A 23,102-nucleotide genomic window follows, 5' to 3' on the forward strand; every position below is an offset into this window, starting at 1 on the left:
TGGAAAAAGTGCAACCAATAAAAATGTTTTAAAAAATAACTATGTGCACTTACCTTAAGTTTTCGTATGAGTGCCGAATTTCTCGCAGATGACGCACTTTTTTCATCAAAATCATATCTATAGACTTAAAGGAAAATATAAGAATTATAGATCCTTACCTTATATTCCGTCAAAATTAGGTTACGTAGTCTATTTCCTATTAGAAGTATCAGAAGCCAAACGTGTCCGCCTCCTTCTGTTGTGTGTTTTCCCGCCTAAATGGAAGACTGCACAGTTTGCTCGAGATATCCGGTCAATGAAATAAATTCATATTACGAAAGGTTCCTATTTTCTTTACACAATGGAGTGTATTGATAAAAATTCTCTTAGCTTTACGGGATTATCCTCTAATTATCACCATCAGTTGACCTAAAGGTCGACACAAATACTACTCAGTTTATGAAGAATTTTATGCTCCCTATCGGAGTCCCTATAACATTTAGCGTCAAACACGAGCCATATTAAGAGGGATATCCATTAAAATCAAGGAAATTTTAACAATACTACTTCAGGATAATTTTAGACATTTCACATTGCAAAACATAAAATGTCTTCGTGATTTTACGTAGAATACAGAGTCTACAGAATTAGAATATTAACAAAATTAGCTCAGATTTTTATTTAATCTGCTGAATATGTATATAGCGGAAACTAATAGGTGTATAAGACACGCCTTGACTCAAGTTTTTCATCTAGCAGCAGTGTGGTACTAACTGTGTCATATTGTTTTCCGCCATGTTGCCAGCAGGACCTGCAGCGGTCTTACAGACACTCCCCAATACTGCTCAAGGATCCTTTTGGGGTAAGTTCCTATGCTCCATGATTCATGCTTTCTATATTCATAATTTACTAATTATTTCATCCATGGGCACGTGATATCAATAGGCTTTCTGATATGTTGTGCTATTTATGTCGTGTCAGCCCCCTCTCCTGGCTGGAGTAAAGACCTGTAATGATTTTCACGAATATAGTGTAAAATATCCAATTTGTTACAGCAGCTGGGTCGTAAAGTCTCTTCATATGTGTGCCTGACCTCGATTGCATGAATTATATTTGCATGTTATTATATTCGTTGTAAAAAGTTCATACGTGTGTAAAGAGCATTATTTGGCGTTTCTGTTCCTACCTCACGGTTATGTGTGTGTATTGCGTATGAATATGTGCTCTGCTTGCTTGTGTTCGTATGTCTACTTGAACATATGCATGTAACGCCATAAGCAAGGGGCTGCAAGATAAAGTGTCATCAGTCATTCACCCTTCTGGTCTCTTTTTATGACAAGTGGGATCGGCATGATGCCAGTCAGGCTGCTGTCAGCTGTTCCATTCACCATTCTGGCCCATGCTTAATCCCTCTTCCCCATTGCAGTCACTTCGTATTTCGTTACCGTTACATTCCTTCACAGATCACCGCCTTTAGTAGGTATATTAATCATGCCTGTTAGGGTAGGAATCCGATCTCTTTAAAGAGGTCGCATGTTTTAGCTTGGCAAGAGACATTTGATTTTATCTGCGTGATCTTCTAGACATTCACACTTGCGAACTGTGAACTGAAATGATATTTGGCACCTATAAGTCTGTTATCTGTGTCTCGTCTTTTTGAACTGGTAAACCATTGGACTCATCTTTTTCTGACGTCTATTGATGAACAGAATTACAGGCCTGCGTACAGGATAGTTTAACTAAATGAAGGTGATGTCTTGTATTATCGCTCAGTATCAGTATAAGGAAACCATATTTACGAATGACGTTACGACGACGCTGGTCGCGTGCCATAGCAGGTTTTACATGATGACAAGTTAAACTGAATTTCTGTTTGCATGTAAGTTACACTTAGGTTTTGTTTTATTTGCTTGTTACTCATCGCATAAAAGTAAAATTGTTTTAACAGTTTGCTAGGCACCATTGGTTATAGAGAGAACATATGGACTGGAAGAAAATATTTTCCCCCATTATTCGAAACTTATGAAGTAATATATACTTATCGTATGATACGCTTACAAGCAACGTAAAACACATAATTGAACGTGTTCGTGTGTAAATATGACCTATTTGCCTGTAGAAATGCATAACTTCGAATGTTAAAAATAAAGATGAACATTCAATGTCATGACGCTTATGTTGGCACAAGTACAACATATAAGATAGTTTGGGCTGCTTATAGTATGGGAGAGGCATGGAGGCCACTTTACTTTTTCATATCAATGGAATACCGTTCGTGTTAGATTATGAATAGCCGATAACGCTTATAGTCTTAAACGTGCTGTCACTGAGCTAGACAGGTAGTACTCCCTCGTCGATCCGTATCAGTTTGAGTCGAATTGTCCGGAAAAGTGACTTTCGTGAAGGAAGAGCCAGAGAATTTTGTTTCGTCTGTGTTGGAACCCCGTATTCGTACGTCCTCAGGTAGTGATGTTAATAGATGAGGCTGCAGTAGAGAAAGCAGCAGGAATGTGTGTTTCATGTGCCCCTTAAGCATTGTTGTTGTTAGTAGCGATGGCGTCACAGTAGAGTAAACAGCAGGAATGTTTGTGTTCTATGTGCCACTCTAGCGGTGTTGTTTTTGGCGGTAGAGAACCCTGTGTGTGCGTTTCCTTGTGACCCTTGTTAAAGACATGTTGTGGGAACCGGTAGTGGCGCATGTCCCCGTCTCGTGTTTTTCGTCAAAATTGGCAGTGAAAGCTGTAATAAAGTCCACAAGTACATGATAAATGTGACCTCCGTGTTGCAGGAGGTCCGCTCGCCACCCCACTCACGACCCGGTTCGGTCATCTTCAGAGAACACCGGGTCAGTACTACTTAAATCATTTGTTACCATAAACTAAGAACTTCAATGATTATAACGAAGGGCCTAAAAATATTTATAAATAGGTTTAGTAAACCTGCAGTGGCAGGGAGCGGCGATTATAAAATTTCGGTGTTGGAATGATCTTATTAATCAAATTCACGTCTGCATATATCACATTAAAACGTTAGGTAAAGGTTAGGTACATTAGTTTTGTCATTCATCATATATATATATATATATATATATATATATATATATATATATATATATATATATATATATATATATATATATATATATATATATATATATATATATGCTAAAGGAAGGCAATACCATCCAAGAAATCTTACCTAACCTATCATTTTATAAAGTGATTGCTGCAGGTGGAAATAGTTAGTTGTACTTACTGTAATGACTCCAACTTGGATTTTGTTATCGAAATAAATCGCTGTGCCCCGTAACTAGAGGTCTTATAAGTTACAATCAAAAGTTATCATCAAAAGTTCAGTTATTTGAACGCTTAGAAAACGTAGATTGTCCCAAATTACAGTTTTCCGTAATAGAAAATGACGGTTTGGGGAGCAGTTACAGAGGATTTTTTTCTTCTGGTATCTAACATCACCAGATTATGTGTACTAAACCTCTTTCTCACCCACTACAGGACCCGTGGTCGCCCATGTCCTGCAAAGCGTCGCCAGCCATTGCACGAGAACAGGTACGTACGTGCCCGTCCTATTGTTGGGTTAACCTCGGCCTGTTAGGATTAGACACAGGGCTAAAAAGCTCTCAAGTTGTCAGACTTGGATGAATGTTTCCTCATGGTAGTACTAGTCCTATGTACACTTAAATCAAGATAGGCATGTAAGTTGATAGAGAATTCTAATTACGATACGATATGAAACTGTCAAGAATGTTAGGCTGATAATTCTCAACTTTTCATTTTATTTTACAAGACTTTTAACTACTGATTTGCGAAAGATTATCATGTAGATCTAGACTTACTGTTTGATTTCCTCAAAACATTAGGTTTATATGTGGACATTATTCTCTGATTAATGTAAAGGATGTTTGTATATATTGAGATTGGCTGCCTGTAGATATCTTAGGCCTGTGGCAAGCATTTTAAAAACTACGATTGTTGTTATTACAGTAGAGTTGACGTCACCAGAACCTTCCACTGTATAGTGTCAGTATCCTATATTAAATAGTTATATATACTTCCGATACATGGCCAATTGTGGAAGCTTACGTTCTGTGAAGCAATGCTCAGTAATAACAAGATTATTTGATATGAGCACACTTTTTCTTTCGTTAGTGATGTACAGCCTCCAGTTGATAAGCCATACATTATATGGGTATAGTTTGTGTGTGTGGGAAGAGTCGCCATTTCGAAGCCTACGTGTAATATATGTCATTTGCCCTCTGAGAGAAAACTTTAACAGCCTTAGTTGTCGGCTACTGACACTAATGCACTAACCACCGTCATCCCTTCACTCGCCCATGTCGCTGGCTAGGCTATAAACGGGTTCATGTACAATAGTCTAAATAAAAGATTCTCGACATTATGACTGCTGGGGTGATTATTGATGTTTTAATATTTTTCTGGAAATGACATTTTGGTAATACCTAATTTCTTATCCATAATAGTAAGTTCATTTTCAAAACTGGTGGATGAAATTGTCTGACCTGTGCGATGTACGCAACATTACTACTAACCTTTCGTCTGTGGACTAGTTAAACTTAACTACGAGCCGCTAGGGCTCTGTAAGTATGACACAGGGCGTCTGTTGTTTACTGGGAGGTGACGTGGCTGAACATCTCGTGAAGAACCTCAACTGAGTATTTTCTCTTTTAGGATCCAAGGTACCCTAGTTGCTCCTCGCCTCTCCCACACCATGACAGGGTGAGTCTTTTTCATGTGCAGTGTTTATTATACCAGCGTGTTCTGCAATGTGGCTTTCTAACGCCATCTAGAATACTAATATTACCGCCTGCAGGACTTTTTATTTTTTAATCTGTTCCCTCAGATAGTTCACTTACCACCACTGGTATCAGAGCTATCTAGGTTATGTTGTTTTAAACATCAAGTCGTAACTGAGGTGGAATATGATTATTCTCGAAGAATATTGGTTGACGGGAATATATGTGAAACATTCTTCTGACATTTCTCTCTTAATTAATACCATAAACTTCAAGATTTATTAATGTTCAAAGTACTTCAATACGTTAAACATTTTCGTTGAAAGGTGGTACACAAAGTGAAGTTAAGACAGGTTAGTGAGTACGGGACTAAGGTTGGAAACCACTGATGTAGATGACTACTCTTCTTCTCTACTTTTTATAATTTTCGATATTTCTCCTCATATATTCACGAACCTCAGAAGCATGAAAGCACTTGCCTCGCGTTTAGGTCAGACAAATGAGAAATACGCACTGGTGCCTGAGACGTTTACGAAGTAAATACGAAAGAGATATATGAACCACGGGCTGAAGAAGCAAGTCCCTACGGGTGTTACAAGGAGACAAGGAGGTTATAAAAGACAGTCTTGCGACACTGACACTGAAAGGTACGGACCCGCAAGATCTGATTCAAGGCAACACCTGAGCTCTCGACTTTCAAAGGTGAGGAGGGATTTACGCCCAGAGACCAGACATGTGTGCCAGACCTGGGCACATACAGTGATACACTGACTTGAGTTTAGGTGTACACAGAGTACAAACTCATTAGTTCCAGATCTTTGCTCGTGCTGGTCTGGCTAGACTCTTAGTGTTGCCAGGTGATAGGTTGGCGGAAGGGGACAGCGAGTGACCTGCGCCAAGACTTATGACACAATAAAACATGTCTGGGGAGAGTGCGCTTATTTTCGTGCCTGTGGAAACAGGGCGTAGCGGAGAGCGCCTGCGAGCCGCACCCTCCCCCCTCCCTCCTGGGCCCCACACACCTACAAAGCTCCCCCCTCCTCCTCTCGCCCAGACGCGAACTCCCCCCTCTCGCCAGTTATGGGGAAATTAATGTTACAACAACAACAATAAGGTACGATGATGTCACCCCTGTCCTAACCCTTAAAGGTCAGCTCGGAAGGTCATGCTATCATACCTGAAGGGTTGTATGATTGTGTCTAAGGGGTTAGTGTACAAGCCACCACCACCCCAGCTCAGAGGACACCTCTGAGGTCACCCGTGCAGGGCTAATGACCGGCAATATGTGAGATGTATAACTTATTTCCCAGCTGCCTGGCACGCATTCAAAACACACGGACGCACACACACACACACACACGCACACGCAACAAGTGTGCAGGGTTGAGGTACCTTTCGTGAACTGTCCATTTGTCTCGACATTTTAAACACCATTTCAGGTCCTTTGCCAGAAACATGGTTTATTCTTTACCTTCGAGCGTCTGTCCTCCCTCCCTCCTTCCCTCCCCCTTTCCCTCCATACTTCACCCTTACCATTCCTGCCCCCCCTTAAGCCAACCCCCCTTTCCTTAACCCTCTTCTCCCCCCTAGTGTCCTCCCCTGCGACATTCCCAGCGGTGGTGTAAATTAGTGAGCAAATACCTCCGTGCCGGGGACTGAGGCCGCAGCGGTTCAGGAACTTTCTGAGAGAGAGAGAGAGGCTGTTGGGGCTCGTGACTCTGGGTGAAGACCACGGGTTTATAGCCCGTGACTCTTAGACCTTGTACTGTTTTCTGCAGACGCTGTTGGGTTATTCATGTAGAAGTCTGAATTTCTGGCTAGAGAAAGAGAGGGAGAAAAGATGATGTTCTTGCACCGTGGTAATTGGATACGTATTTTGAAACCTTGCAACGAAAACGATAACCTTCATTAATTCTTAAAAAAAAAAAAGAATAGAATACTAATTTTGTAATACAAAAGGAAGGTCAGCAGTAAAAGACCATTGTGTCCTTTCACGCTTGTGTGTGTGTGTGTGTGTGTGTGTGTATTGTTAGAGATATAATGGCCATCAACAAGTGAAGGTCGTTAAGCCAGAATGCCTAACATACTTGAAAGAAAATAAGGACAGTGAGTTGAATGTATTGCAGTGTCTTATTAACCTCCTGTACGTGGTCTTACTAACCTGTACGTGGTCTTATTAACCTCTTGTACGTGGTCTAACTAACCTCCTGTACGTGGTCTTATTAACCTGTACGTGGTCTTACTAACCTCCCGTACGTGGTCTTAACCTCCTGTACGTGGTCTTACTAACCTCCTGTACGTGGTCTTACTAACCTCCCGTACGTGGTCTTACTAACCTCCCGTACGTGGTTTTATTAACCTCCTGTACGTGGTCTTACTAACCTGTACGTGGTCTAACCAACCTGTACGTGGTCTAACCAACCTGTACGTGGTCTAATCTCCTCTACGTGGTCCAACTAACCTCCTGTACGTGGTCTAACTAACTTGTACGTGGTCTAATCTCCTGTACGTGGTCTTACTAACCTCCTGTACGTGGTCTTACTAACCTGTACGTGGTCTAACCAACCTGTACGTGGTCTAACCAACCTGTACGTGGTCTAACCAACCTGTACGTGGTCTAATCTGTACGTGGTCCAACTAACCTCCTGTACGTGGTCTAACTAACCTGCACGTGGTCTAATCTCCTGTACGTGGTCTAACTAACCTCCTGTACGTGCTTCAGTTTAATAGGTTGGTTTCAACAAGGTCATCGCCACTCATGTTGCTCTGATCACACCGGCAGGATGCTATAATTATTACATTTGTATCGTCCCTAACCTGAGGGACTACCCTGTCGTTAAGGCGTCGTAATGATCCCCCCCATCACACCAGTAGCGCATTATTGGTAAACCGTCATTATGCTCCCTATCACACCAATACTGTACGGTTGTTAAGTTGTTATTATGCTGTCACACCGACACTGTACTGTTGTTGAGCTGTTATTATGCTTCCTAACACACCAATAGCGTTCTGTAGTTAAGCCGTTACTATGCTCCTTATCCCATTGGTAATAGAGATTTTATGATGGTGGTTATGACTCGGCGTTGATGGCCATAATGATTGGCATTCGAATAAGCCTAAAGACCGTGTAATCAACGAACCATCGTTCACGCCATCATGGCCAGCATATACGCCAGTATGCTGCTGTCTCTCAAACCAACAGTCGTGCTATTTGTTATGCCGTTAGTTTGCTCGTTATCACACTGTCAGTGTGTCTTTATTTAGCCGTCAGTATGTTTCCCGTCAAGCCATCAATGTGCCATTATTAAACCGTCAGTTTGCACCCTATCACGCCTTCAATGTGTCATTGTTAAACCGTCAATATGTTGCCAACACTTCATCGATTTATTTGCATCAGAATGCTTCTTGTAATGCCATCCGCGGGCAACCGTTATGACGGCTGTATATCACATTCTTTTCTTGTGGCATGTCTGTGTGGCTGTATATATCCCCCTTGCTGGTTCTCATGGCGTTAGGTGACCCATTGTCCAAGTTCCTGTGAATCCGGGAGTAGGTGTCATCGTGCATGTGGCATCCCACACCCGTAGATCCGTGTCGTCACGAGCCGATGTGTTTTGTTTTAGACCGGTGCTGCTTATAGTTGATTTTCATTTGTTTTTAAGGCTCGCCTTGCATATAATGGATGTTCATTTGTTACAGAGACTCGCAGTGCATGTAGCTGATGTCCTTTTAGACTCAAGTGTTGCTTATAGTCGATTGTCGTTTCGGTTCGTGTTGCATGTAGCGAATGTTCTTCTGTTGCAGGCTTGTTTGCACGTTGATGTGTACCTCTGAAAATTTGTGAGGCAGTTAGCAGATTGTTTTTGAGGTGTTTGAACTAAACATATGCTAAATTTATCTTTGAAAACTCTGATCACACCGAGTAGACGTTTTGTTCTCGTGCTAAATATATCATGTTTTGTTTCAGGACCCGCGGTCGCCGACACCTGCCAAACCCTCGCCGCTCATACAGTCAGAAAGGGTAAGCAAGTCTCCCTCTTCCACGGTAATTCATAAGAGTCTACACGGTCTCCTGTCTTGAAAGATCATTATGAGAAATTTAAACCGACAGGACACGAGCCGGCTTGAATTTTTTAACCGATTTCCCTGGGTTGCAGTATCATATTGTATACATTGTAATGACCTAAAGCAGTTAAATACAGTTGTTAGTTGCTAGCAGGGCAAGGGGTATATACATGTATATTATCTAGAGGATGTTGGTTCTGTCCTGGGAACGGCTTTTCATATGTTTAGGTCTGCTTACGCTTATGATTATGTATAGCTTTAAGTGAGAGTACCTGTAGCCCTTGTGATAGTCGCTGGTAGCTGCATTGTGATGGATGATTAGTATTCTAGAAACATCCGATATGCATATTGATTTTTTTCATAGAATGTATGGCCATACAGAGAGTTGAAAACAGTTTGTTTACAATGGAGGTGATTATGTGCTGTAGCTCCAAAAGGTTCCTTCCCTTAATATTTTTGCTGTAGTCTCTCTCTCTCTCTCTCTCTCTCTCTCTCTCTCTCTCTCTCTCTCTCTCTCTCTCTCTCATCTGTTACCGTCTCCCAAACAAGACCGCTGAGCGACCCACTTTAAGTCACTGTTTCTTGCCCTTCCTCATCCTAGCCATCATATTACGAACTCATCCTGTACCCTCTACCGTTGCTTTGTTACCTCACGGAGCATCAGTACGTACACAGCCAATATTCGAGACTCACATTTTCACATTGGCTTGTTCTGTAGTGTTTTTGATTCTCTGTGGCACTTTAGCAGGCTTGTACATTTTGTCAAGTGGCAGATTTTTTTTTTCAAACTAGAACTTTATAGTGAGTTTTTTTTCTTCTTTATTTTAGGACTTCAGATCTCCGACTCCGTCTAGACCATTCCCTTTTAGACAGATGGACCGGGTAAGTCGGAAGACATTTATAGATTGTACCTACCCGTGGTCCATCCGCACATCAGGATGGACCATATGTAAATAATTTTCAAGTGCATAGATGTTCAGTGATGTCACCTTTTGAACGTCCCTAGATTTCTTGTACATAAAATTTCCTGATAAAATTCCATACACGTTCCTTAAATTTGTATTAGACACATGTCTTTATATGTAAATCCATAGTTTTGTTCTTCCTTAGATTTGTAAATAGAATGTCCCTCTAATATTAGTTTTCGCTAGTTTCATACATGTAACTTCTTAGATCTTTCATTGTTCCGTTCCTGACTGTTATTTCTTTTCTTCCCTACTGTAGGACGTTAGTTCACCCCTCAGAGCCCGCTCCCATCCCCTCACTCAGAGACAGAGGGTAAGTTAACAGCCGTCAGTAGTATGAATGTAGGTTTTCTCTAAACAGCCAAGTAAATATCCTCCCATCACATGGCAACAGGACCTATTTCAAAGCAAACGATGTCTGGCATTAATTACAGTTTGGGACAGAATGTTGACTGGCAGATTATTTTACCAGCAGGTTCCTTCATAGGGAAAACAAACTCGTGAATGGAATTTTTGCGAAGAGTGGGAGTTAAGAATTCAAATTTATTTGAGGGTGAACGTCTGTTAGGGTTCGGGTCGCGGAGGAATGACGTGGGTGCTCGTATTTGTTGACATTTACTCGGTGTTGATCCATTTTTTTTTTTTTTTTTCAATATTCCAAGTTTCATGGAGATTTTTGTGAAGCTTAGTTGCCTGCTAGAATCATCCAGCGATGTCAAAAAGACATTTTACAGTTTCATGGATGACCCATTCACGGATTAAGCGAGGTTTCATGATCCAGGTTGAAGCCAATTTCGTATATGAGCCAGTGTTGGAAGACGCCGATTTCATGGTCCAGGTTGAAAAAGCTCACGAGGTGGATCCAACTACTAGAGTTTGGGTAAGCATTATTTTGATACCCGAGGTGGGGTTCTCCGACTATTCTTACCTCCCGGGTGTGACATATATCTCTGTTTTAAAAAAAGGAGTCCGGCACGCCAGCTTCCGCTGAAAATACTCATTGTACCCATAACTTTCGGCGGGAAAATCCTAATGTACCTCCTCGCGCCAAAAATAAACAAAGTGTATTTATGTTGGGGTATCTCTCTCTCTCTCTCCCTCCCGAGTCCTCTCTAAAAGACGTGTGGAATGATACGGATCGCATTCTCTTCGCGATTTGAATCCTTACACTGAAAACCATTTAGCTTATTTAGATTATGAGTGACAATATTCTCTTGAACGCATGTACTGATCGGTATTATAACGCATCCAGGTCCTTCATCTCATGTTGTAAAGAAACACACCTTGAGGTTCATGGCGAGCGGTTACTTAACGTCTATATTTAGATTGTAAATCTTAATTCGGCCCAACTGTTATATTTTTAAGATTACGACCTGCAGATTGAAATACATAAAGGATCAAGACAACTTACAATTTTGGATTATCGTTACATTCGTTAAGTCTGTAACGAGATGTTTCCTAAAGAAGGGGAAAATTTCTTGAAGTTTTAGACCGTATGTGACAGAGCCAATTCACCTCATACCTGTGAAATATTGAAGACCTATAACCGTATGACATTAGTGTTAGTGAGACTGACCCTTGTGTGAACTGTCCGTAGAGCTCAGCGTCGCCAGCCCGTACCAGGCCTACGTCCCTGTACATCCCGGGGCTCAGGGTGAGTCCCCACCATCTAGAACATTCCTCACTAAACCATCTAGAACATTCCTCAACTAAGGCTTGACTGAACCACTAGGTCTACTGCTCGTCATCGCTATCTCATTAACTTTTTTTTTTATTAAGACTAGGATTTATCTCACGGACAAGTCGTGAACTGATGTTAACCGTTGTAACATTACTGAGTGTTGATAACAGCCAAAATATTTAGATAGAACTACTTACAACTCATTGTATGGAATAATATATTTACCGGGGTGAACGTTACAATTTGAGAAACGTTACCAGAACGTATCCTGTAAATATATTTACCGGGGTGAACGTTACAATTTGAGAAACGTTACCAGAACGTATCCTGTAAATACATTTACCGGGGTGAACGTTACAATTTGAGAAACGTTACCAGAACGTAACCTGTAAATATATTTACCGGAGTGAACGTTACAATTTGAGAAACGTTACCAGAACGTATCCTGTAAATAGGAAGCACATTTACCCCAGCCATTCCGCAACCAACGGTGACGGGTTGCGGCTCTTGTTTACTACTCCCAAGTGTCTTACGTTACCATGATCTCCTGCAACGTAACCACGGGTACTACGTGGTAACGTAAGATTTGGTCGTTATGACGTGTTACTAACGCCCATTTGTTTTTATCAGGTTAGCAAGTTGCCAGACACCACCACTGATATTACACTTTTGATCGTTTTCTCTCTCAATTTCCATGTTAATGAATAAGGATTTCCAGTACACGATTATCTGTATAGTTTCTTACACGACAGGGATTTCTGGTGCTGTCAGCTTGAGCCATTACCATAGTGAGCTAATATGTGGTACATATATTGTTACAAAGAACTTTTATGGAAACCGAGTAACACTTGTTCTAACTGGCCGTTACCTATAACAATACGAAGCATGATAAACTGCCTTGTTACAACCAGTTTCACTCGTCATTAAGTTTGGTAACAATGATTTTTCTAATATCTAGAATTACTGAGTTGAAGTTTACTTAACCCGTTATTGGTTTTCTTCAGTTTGGCTCAGTTATACCTCAAAGATAACGCAAAGGTATCATGACTGTTTGCATCAGCAGTGTGCAGAATAACCAAACTGTGTGCAGCAGCAGCAGCAAGTTAATAAGAGAATAATAAATGTGTAAACGTAAACAGCAGTTTACGAATGAAATATTACTGCATAGCAGCGGTGTACAGACTGATTGAAATAACTGTATAGAAGCAGTTTACAGAATAAAGAAAGACTGCTTACCAACAGTTTACAGAATAAGGAATGTCCAAAAACGGGAGTTTACATAATAAAGTAATGTGCTCACAACAGTAGTTTACTGAGTAAATACTTTGCTCAAGACAACAATTTAGAGAACAATAGACTGCTTATTAGCAGATTAAGAATCCTGTAAACTGTACAACAGTTTACACACTACAAAACGTCTGTGTACAGCAGCAGTTTACAGAATAAACAAAACTGACCTGTCGTTTGGGATGGCCACTGCATTGGACAACCGCACTTGGAAGATAATGTTGCTTCCTTGTGCTTGCAAGAGGCAGACCGGAAGGTAGGCGGGTTGTGTGTGTGGGTGAAGCCACCGCACCCCTCCACAAGCAGAAAGTAACCATTGCATCATTGTTTAATGATAAACTCCCGGTGTTCTGCCGAAATTTAACAGGCTTGGCCAGGTGCCATGGCGGCCCACTGAAGACATTTGGCTGCCGACTGGTGTTGAAGATTTGTCATTAAACAATACTATATGTATGAAAATATGCTTAAGTCACACCTTAACTGCACTGCACTTACACGAAGTTTTCTTATCTCTTTAACCTGAGGCGACCACCCTTTGAGGACGACGGTACGACCGTCGGACACGATGGCTTGACCTTTGAACTGACCCTGTAAGGTCAAGGTCAAAGGTCAGGTCATCATACCCCGTGGGTCGTACCGTCGTACTCGGTGAACGACAAAAATGTGTAAATGTCATTATCTTTTATAGTTTATTCCATGAAATATTGCAATCATTATCATTTAGTCGAATATACTGTAGTGAATATTTAGTACCTCAAGGAGGTTATGATACAGTCATCGGCCAGTCTCCGCCCGAATATCGCCCCTTGAACACCCATGTCCCTTGTTCATCAACATTGTTTCGTCGTCATGGGAAACATGCGTCATGTGGAGAACCGGCTCATGACGGGTTCGGGTCCGTGTGGGTTTCCACCCGCGTGGGTCCGTGGGGGTTTCCACCCGCGTGGGTCCGTGTGGGGTTTCCACCCGCGTGGGTCCGTGTGGGGTTTCCACCCGCGTGGGTCCGTGTGGGGTTTCCACCCGCGTGGGTCCGTGTGGGGTTTCCACCCGCGTGGGTCCGTGTGGGGTTTCCACCCGCGTGGGTCCGTGTGGGTTTCCACCCGCGTGGGTCCGTGTGGGGTTTCCACCCGCGTGGGTCCGTGTGGGGGTTTCCACCCGCGTGGGTCCGTGTGGGGTTTCCACCCGCGTGGGTCCGTGTGGGGGTTTCCACCCGCGTGGGTCCGTGTGGGGTTTCTACCCGCGTGGGTCTGTGCGGGTTTGCCACCCGCGTGGGTTCGAGTGGTGCATCCGCTGGAGGCCACGTGGGCACCCAGTCTTAGGTCAAAATATTACGCTTCACCTTCAGTTATGACGCATGTTTTCCGGAGACGCTAGTAGACACTACTATATGTCCCCCCCTCCCCCCTTCTCTCCCCCTTGCCCCCCCCCCCAGACTTTTTCTCCCCCCCCACCAATGCAACTGGCCCTCCGAGTCCCCCCCCCCCCCCCCATTCACCTCTTCATAAGACAATGATCTCTTAAACGTTCTTTCCCGCCGGTGCTGGCCAACCCTTGCCCTCACTGCCCTCAGGAGCCCTGGTCCCCGACGCGGCCCTCACCTCTGGCACAGAGAGACAGGGTAAGTGGTTCCCTGTCGTGTGGGTTTGTGGCTACTGTCACCTGCTCGCCAGGGAGGAACAGTGTCCACCCAAGAACAGAGAACTAGTTCTTGTATTGTGTGTGTGTGTGTGTGTGTGTGTGTCTGTGTGTGTGTGTCTGTGTGTGTGTGTGTGTGTGTGTGTGTCTGTGTGTGTGTGTGTGTGTTTTACAATTATCTTTAGGTGGATTTTGAATGAAGGGAATGGTGTTGTTTTGGGAATCATAAGGATGTATGATTTGGGTAGATTAAGTGTGCTTTGGCTGCTCTTATTTCTCTCTCTCTCTCTCTCTCTCTCTCTCTCTCTCTCTCTCTCTCTCTCTCTCTCTCTCTCTCTCTCTCTCTCTCTGTGGGAGGACCTCTACGCAGGGTTGGACAAGGGGCGGACTGACGGTCAGCTTTGGCACGTCGGGCCAGCTGCGGTTCTTGGGGGGGCCCCTTTGTTCTAGTCATATCCCGTACGCTGTCTCAGTTACGGGCCCTCCCCAGACGGCCTGGGCCCTCAGTCCGCTCCTGGGGATGGAGTGACCATAAGGAGCTTATAAGGTTGCAGCTTAGGCCCCTGACAGACTTAATCCGGCCCTTAGAATTTATACCACAAAACTGGAGAAGGATGTGGGGATATATTAGGCAGGGTGACGAGTCCTGCAGGGACTGCTGCAGCAGACCCCTCCTGCTGCAGGATACGCAGAGGAGGAGTCCAGTTCCTGGAGGTGGTGGGAACCTCTCCATCTACAGGCTGACGGTCAAGACGCCCACGGAGTGCATGTTCAGCGGAGCTGTTGTTTGAGTAGAGTTATGATGGGTGAGAGAGTCTTGTGTATGAAGGATGAACATATGAAGTGAATCTGTAGGTATGGCTGGACGTCCGTGCACGGCAGTAGACCCCCCGAGCTATGCCATGATGAACGAGTTGGCTACGTGCATCTCTGGCGAGTCCCAGACCAAGGTGGTCGACTTAACCCCCCCTTGAACAGCACGGTACGACCCGTGAGGGTGTACTATGGTCGGGACGACGACCCTCAGGCGTCGTACCGTCGCTCTCAAGGGGGTGGTTTAAGCGAACTACGAGCACGTGATCTCAGAGGTTAACAATATACGAAGTAACCGGTCAGTACAGTACCGTTGGGCTGGTTAGTGGACAGTGAGGAGGTCGGATGTCAACAAGGCCTGGAGGTTAAGGGTTATCATCAGCTGATTAACTGGGCAGCCAGGAATCTCCAAATATATGTCCGAATATTCTCATGATTCAGAGGCTGAGCATCTCCATCACTTATACCTGAGATTAGGATCAGTTGAATGTATTCAAGGGTATATCTGTGGTAAAACAAGTTTGAATCTTTTACTCAGAAGCGATTAGGATCAGTTGAATGTATTCAGGGTATATTTGTGGTAAAACAAGTTTGAATCTTTTACTCAGATTAGTTGAAGTGTACAGTTCATACTGATAACTGACAGGACATAAGGGGTAACAGATTTAGTCTATGTACCTGACGGGTTGGACTGCTACATCTTTGTGTATTCATATCTATATCTACGTTTCTGTTCCTCTTCTCTCAGGATCCCCTCTCGCCAACGCCGCCCAAGCCGTCGCCGATCTACCCCCACAAAGAACGGGTGAGTAAAACGCTATTCCACCGGTGTTGTTGTTGGCCAGTGTGTACAGGGGAGTTTGGGTGGTCAAGGGAGAAGGTCAGCTGGAGAGACAGACGACAGATGGTATACTGTCGTGGGGGTCGTGCAAGTGTGTGTAGTGGATTACGAGGTTTGTGCTTGATGACACGTAGCCAAGAGTGTTGCTTCTTCTACTGATGCTATTACAATTTGTGCTTCGAGTTGCATGGATGAGCCTCTGTGTGGAGACACCATTGTGGTGTTCCTACCACCATACTTAGTGTTTTCATTAGCATGGTTGAGGCTTTGTGGGCTTTGCCCCGCGAGTCATATGGTCACATGTTACAGGTACATACACAGGACAGAGGTAGATACGTACATACACCGATCAGAGGTACATACACAAGTTAGAAGCACTGTACATACGCACGAAAGCCTCGGAAGTTCTGTAGGAGAAGCAGGTGTTAGTGATTATCTAAAGTGTTTGTACGTCTTTTTCTTACCGTATGATACTCTTCACACGTGGTATTATTATAAGGCTACGCATTTTTCCTCCCCAAAGACCTATCATACTGCTTCCTGAAGTATTAAAACCACCGACCGTCCTCCTACATCACCATCATACTTCTCTCCTATGGCATTGTATGTAACAGTGCTCTTCATATTATCATGCTCCTCCCCAAGACATTATACGTAGAGATAATCCCCCCCCCTCTTGCTGTCATACTCCTCCCCATGCTACCATACTCCTCCCCAAGGGGCAATATACGTAAAGCTACTCCTCCCCATACTGTCATCTCCCCCTGTTATCATACTCTTCCCCAAAGCAATATACGTGATGGTACTCCTCTCCACACTGTCATCTCCCCATGCTATCATACTCCTCCCCATACTACCATACTCCTCCCCAAGGCAAGATACGTAATGGTGTTCCTCCCCGTCTCCTGGCAGGACCCGCACTCGCCCACGCCATCCAGGCTGTTCATGCAGAGGGTAAGTCGCGGATCTACGAGAGATCCTTGTTATACATCGCGTGCGTTCCCCTCCTCCTCCTCCTCCTCCTCCTCCGTCCCACGCGTAGTCCTCACGATTCTTCTGCCCGGGTCACACACACTTTGCACATTCCGCATGTCCCCCATGATCCACGTGTCCCCATGATTCGTGACTCGTGTTCCTTTTGATGAGGCAGAACCGACCCCGACCCCGACCCCCTATGTCCAGCATGTCCCCCATGATTTATGGGTCGTTTCTCCTTTATTGAGCCAGATCTCCATGTACAGCATGACCCCATGACCTCAACGGACCTTCGTCGACCTACTTTGACATGGGTGTACCCCTGGTTTTGACCTGTGCTGTGTGCATGTCTCCGTCTGTGTGGCTCGCTACGTACGTTACACACCTCGTTGAATGGGAGTTATGTTATACGTTATACCTCGTTGGACGGGATTAATATGTTGTAGAGGTTGTTGTTATAACTATCGTACGTTTCTCGTAAATAGAAGTAAAACAGTCAGTTTTGAAGACATGTTTTGATGGACTTGCCATTGAATCCGGCATGCGTTTCTCCCTCCTCGTCTTCTCCCTGTGCCTTTTAAACTACCTGCTCCTGCCATTTAAACGATAGTTGAGTATTTTTCGTATTTCTGGGAACGTTTTAAGACAATTTTCTTGCATGTTAGGTTAATAGATATCTTTTGTGTTTCTTTGTTGTACAGAATATGGTAACTTTATATCATACTCCACAGGAACGTGATGAAAATATTTACATTTAAGCTTAATATATACATTCCCCCCCCCCCCCCTCCTATTTCATCGTGGTCTTAGAAATATCTTTTAGAATGCTAGTCATATTCATCACAGTATAGACAGACGTTGCCTACTGACACGAACAATTCATCTGATCTGCATCGCCCTCCAAGGTCGTAGTACACAGTCTGCCAAGTCACCGGTCCATAATGATGATTGTCTTTATATTTTGTGATGGTAACGTGGTGATAATGTGTGCCTGTCTGTCTGTCTGTCTGTCTCATGCTGGCGTTTAGACATTTTCCGAAGGCTTGTGGGATCGGTGCCTTACTAACATGACGTCAATGAGGTTATAGCTTATCAGACGTGGATTTATTTGAGGCAGGACCACTGCCACGGGTGCTACAACTACTACTACTAAAATTACTACTACCATGCTGCTGCTCTTAGTAGTAGTAGAAGTAGTAGTAGTAGTAGTGGTAGTGGTCAAGGACCGACGTTAGGGCCCAGGGCTGTGCCAAGTGAACGGAGCGAAATGTCGCGTCTGAATTCAGTTGAGTCACGTCCGGATTTAAACTTTAGAACAACGACGGTACGACCCTTCAAGACGACGACGGTACGACACTTCAAGACGACGGTGCGACCCTTCAAGACGACGATACGACCCTTCAAAACGACGGTACGACCCTTCAAGATGACGGTACGACCCTTCAAAACGACGGTACGACCCTTCAAGACGACGCTACCACCCTTCAAGACGACGCTACCACCCTTCAAGACAACTGTACGACTCTTCAAGACGACGGCACTACCCTTGAAGACGACGGTACGACTCTTGAAGAACGATACGACCCTTCAAGACGACGGTACGACCCTTGGAGACGACAGTGCGACTTAGCGTGATGGCCTGGCCTCTGACCTGACCCATGAGAGTGTGGTCGAGGGCTGGGTCATCATAGCCAAGCGTCGTCGTACTCAAGAGGTCAAGAATGTGAAGCCCCTCCGGCGAGAATGACCGATTCCCATTTTCCATCAGTTTTGATCAGTTTTCTGGTAACTGTTGAGAGTCAATTTCCTTTGCTGTATGAGTTTTACTTTAGGCATGTTAGACCCCAGGGCTTTCCATAGGTTAATAGGTCCATGATCGTAGCTCAGTCCGCAATAATAACATGTCACTGACATCTTGTACTGCCGAACGACCTACAGCCAATTCATTGTTCCACTTGCTATTTGATCCCTCATCAATACATCATCATCCCCTGAGGCAGTGTGTGCTCCGTACTGACACCGCACACTACAGACGGCTGGACGGTCCGCCCCATTGTTCATTCTTCGGTCTTGGCTTCGTCACTCTGTAGCCAACACACACACACACACACACACACACACACCTCCACTCCGTGCTGATGGGCTCCAGTTCACAAGTAGACTCGACGTGGAGCTGAAGCTTTATCTCCCTTTTTTTTTTTTTGTTTCCTGTAGGAGACGTGGTCCCCGGGCAACGTGAAGCCTTCTCAGGTTCTCAAGAGAGACAGGGGGGTGAGTGCCAGGCTGCCTGCCTGCTTGCCCCTCCTCTCTGGGAGGCAGGCAGAGCCGTGCATGGTGTACAGCACCCACAGATTCCCGACCTTTGTTACCTCTCTTGCTTTTGCAGAGGATGATAGCACTGTCTTGGCAGGTCCTTCCCCCGATCACCCCACTTCAGGCGTGCTGTTCCTCGGTCTTGGGCTGACCCTCCACCTGTCATATGACCCCCTCCCCATGACTTGCCGTGTTCGCTCGTGTGTCCCTCACTCTTGACCTTGATGGTAGTGGTCCGCTAGCTCCTGGCGGCGGGGGAGAGAGCGACACTTGGCCTCCTCACTTCTGGCCGGCCAGCGGTGACGGTTTCTCTCAGGAGACGAATGGAAATACCCTACTGGGCACGACGGTAGGTGGTTAGTGGGGAGCCATGATGGCCTGGGTGTTTTGACCTGACCCTTTCATGGGCGGTTCAAAGGTCAGGTAATCATCCGCGGCCGTCGTGCCCAGAGAGTGGCACAGTCGTGTTCATGGTATGGTGATGACCATTGGCTCATGGCGGGCACCGCTGGAAGGTGAAGAGGAGGAGGTCAAGAACTCTAGGAGCGAACCCTCCACTGCTTACACACGTCCCTCAACTATTTCATCTCCCTGTGGTTCTCACCCTCTTCCCACCCCTCACCCCCTCTCTGATGAATCCTGTTCGTGCATTATCGTATTCATGACGTTTCTATCTCATGTGTATATATATCCTCTCCACCCCATGATATATTCAGTGTCACTCCAGGTGTATGGCAAGCATCACGATCTCTGGCACATATTTACTGTCAGTTTTGTTTTTTTTGTGTTTTGTTTACGAGTTGCCAGTGGTACTGTATTGGACACCCAGTTGCTTGTCACCTGTCACCTTCTTGCAGCTAATCATATCATCTTTTACATATTGCAATATTTGTATTTCAGTTCTCTGACCCTAAAATTTTGCTTCTTTTGCTAATCATGGCGAGATCTATGCATACTAATATTGCTATAATTTTGATACTTCAGCTAGTTCAAGTAACGCTATAGGTACTCCTTCTGACTAGTTAAACTGATGTTAATAAAGCTACATCTATCTTTCACGCAATTTAAAAAAAAAAGATCCTGTATTCCTGTAGCTGGATGATTAGAGCCATCAGCGGTCGAACGTGCCCTGTGCAGAACTCTTTGCCTTTTTAATTTCATTAAATAAGATCAAAAGTAGATTCGAACTGTGGCTCACTTTGTGAGTCCCGCTAATGAGGGATCTCTCTCCTCACATCTTCGAGTTAAGTTCGACTCGTTAGCATTCTGTCTGTTCCTCCTTCCCGATCTATACGAAAGCTATTCTCATTTCTAACCATTTCACAAACCATCCTTGGCTTTGCATGACCTCAAAACATGATTTTTTTTTTTGGTTGCCATTGTTTTGGTTCTCTTAATATATTGTATTCCTTCCGGTGATTCTTATTTCTACTAAAACATTAACCGTGGCATGACGTGCATTATGCTTGTACCACGTCCACCGGTGCCAGTTGAGAGCGAGGGAACGTATGTCAGCTTCCGCAATCACCAGGATCGTGACCAGGGTGTTATAGATCATCCCTGTCCTTCTGTACCTTTGTCTTTATCCGGGATATTAACCTTAAGTTCCCTTTCAGGACCAGAGGCAGAGTGGCTGGATTTGTAACTGTTCATGTGCCGTGATGCCACATGTAAACATAGCAGACACATTCATACCTTGTTTACACTCGTAATGATTGTGTTCAGGTTAAGATTTAATGGGATGTTTCAATTTTTGTTGGACGTGAGTGCATATTTAGCCTTTTGAGTACGACGGTACAGCTCTTGAGCATGACGGTACGATCCTTGAGCACGACGGTACGATTGTCCCAAGCGTCAGGTCAGACATGTCAAAGCCATCATACCCAGGGGTGCTACTGTCAGGTCGTTCTCAAGGGGCCGTACGCTCGTGGTCACGAGGTTAGAAGTTTGGCGTTCATCGGGCGTGGCATGGATGCATGGGTCAGTTACAGGAGATGGAAGGAAAGTCGGCATCTCGCTGTTCATGCTACAGATGCACGAGTCTTCCATGATCTGGTGTAGCAACACTTGCTGTTCATCCTATCTTTAAAGTCCATTTCCCGGCTGGCGCTTGTGTGCTGCGCAAGGGTAAAACTCCTTGCTTTGTATTCCTTCCCTTTCCCAAAAAAAAACAATGCTGAATGTCGTATACTGAAAATGCTCATTTGGCTTGCAGGTACTTTTTCCTGGTACTTGAGGAAATGCCTCTTACACCTTTCTTTTTTTTTTCAGAACCTTCTTTATGTCAGTTTTCAGAAGATTTTTCCCTCCTCCCGTTATCAGGTCCTCTCGTGATACTTTACTTAGCTTCCATTTGAAGAATCTTCTCGTTTCCCTTTTTGATAAGTCATCTTGCATATGGTTCGCGTGTGACTGGCTTGCTGGTGTGTCGCGTGCCAAGTGCTTCCTGCAGGAGACGTCAACGCTAATGATCAACGCTTTTTCTCTCTCTTCCCTCTTGCTCCACTTCCTCCTCCTCCCGTCCTGCCTGCGCGTGTGTGCCTCCCTCACCCCCGCCAGCAGCAAGAACCCCGCTCGCCAACCTTGTCCCGGCCGTTCTCGCTGATCTTCCCCAAGGTGAGTCGCCTCCCACTTCGTTCACTCTCTCATCTTCGCACCGATTCCTTACCTATCTGAACCCACGCTGTACTCGTAGGGTTACCCCACTGTGGCTTAACATTCTCTGTGGTCCGTCTTAACCTCATGAACACGAGGGCACGATCACTGGGTATGAAGCGGTGGCCTTTGAGCTAACCTTTGGGGGTCAGTTCAAAGTCCAGGTCATCATACCCAAGGCTCGTTCATTCTTGCTCATAGGGCTACAAGCTCGCGAAGGATGGTGAGGACCGAGTCTCCCAGAGCACGTATGGCTGTGTGTTATGATCAAGTCCTTGACTAGACTGGCCATGGTTGTGATACCTTAACTATGTGATGGGAGAGCAATGGCTCTCTGGTGTGGTAGTTACGGTCTAGTGTCAGTTACGTCTTGTGCTGTGTTACGGTAATCCATTGTCATGCGGCATGAAATCATCTTCTTACACTCACGGTCTTTCACGATTATATCTTCATCTTCGAGTCACAGAATCATCTCATGTGTTTTGTGTTATCATGTGACCGAGATCCATATTTATATTATGGTATGCTGTCCTGTTGTGCTGGGTGATGTGAAACATGGTTTACCTAGGTAATGTAAAACTGTCGAGATGCATGGTATGCTGTCATCCCGTGTAGATGCATGGTATGCTGTCATCCATGTAGATGCATGGTATGCTGTCATCCGTGTAGATGCATGGTATGCTATTTTGCTTCATCCAGGTATGACGAAAGATTTTTCCCTTTGAGGCGTGGTATATTCTGTCATAATTAGTAGTATAAGCACTGCATTACCTTGGTATGATGTAGGATCTTGTCTAAAGACATGATATATGTCTTACTGTAGTATGTAAATATATGTTATACAGCTCATGAAAAGATTATAACCCTATTTTTCATAGTAGTAGTTTAATGGTAGATAAAAAGAGGGTTTTCCTTTTAAAGACATTGAATTTACGTTTTCTTCTGTCTTTTCATATAAGACTGGTGAAAACGGGGTATTTATAAGGTAACTCCATATATGAAGATCTGTTGATATATACTTGTTTGCATGACGAGTTATTTCTGTTAGTATGTCTGTCATAAAGGAAGATATCTTGAGCTCTCCCGAAACCTCCTAAATAGATCTGTTGCAGGATCCATTTTATC

At 44.3% G+C, this 23,102-nt stretch overlaps 1 protein-coding gene across 1 annotated transcript in view; it reads left to right on the plus strand.

Annotated features, from left to right (window-relative positions):
- Window positions 1-23,102, plus strand: part of LOC139746956 (uncharacterized) — an 88,710-nt gene that overhangs the window by 38,983 nt on the left and 26,625 nt on the right. The window contains exons 3-13 of the mRNA XM_071658657.1: window positions 788-841; window positions 2,768-2,824; window positions 3,489-3,542; window positions 4,683-4,730; window positions 8,715-8,768; window positions 9,641-9,694; window positions 10,037-10,090; window positions 14,316-14,363; window positions 15,942-15,998; window positions 16,947-16,988; window positions 19,224-19,280. Of these exons, the coding sequence (XP_071514758.1) occupies window positions 788-841; window positions 2,768-2,824; window positions 3,489-3,542; window positions 4,683-4,730; window positions 8,715-8,768; window positions 9,641-9,694; window positions 10,037-10,090; window positions 14,316-14,363; window positions 15,942-15,998; window positions 16,947-16,988; window positions 19,224-19,280 (579 nt within the window). The remainder of the gene's footprint in view (window positions 1-787; window positions 842-2,767; window positions 2,825-3,488; window positions 3,543-4,682; window positions 4,731-8,714; window positions 8,769-9,640; window positions 9,695-10,036; window positions 10,091-14,315; window positions 14,364-15,941; window positions 15,999-16,946; window positions 16,989-19,223; window positions 19,281-23,102) is intronic.

This window comes from Panulirus ornatus, chromosome 5, assembly GCF_036320965.1.
Source record: "Panulirus ornatus isolate Po-2019 chromosome 5, ASM3632096v1, whole genome shotgun sequence".
In the NCBI taxonomy this organism is placed as follows: Eukaryota; Metazoa; Arthropoda; class Malacostraca; order Decapoda; family Palinuridae; genus Panulirus; species Panulirus ornatus.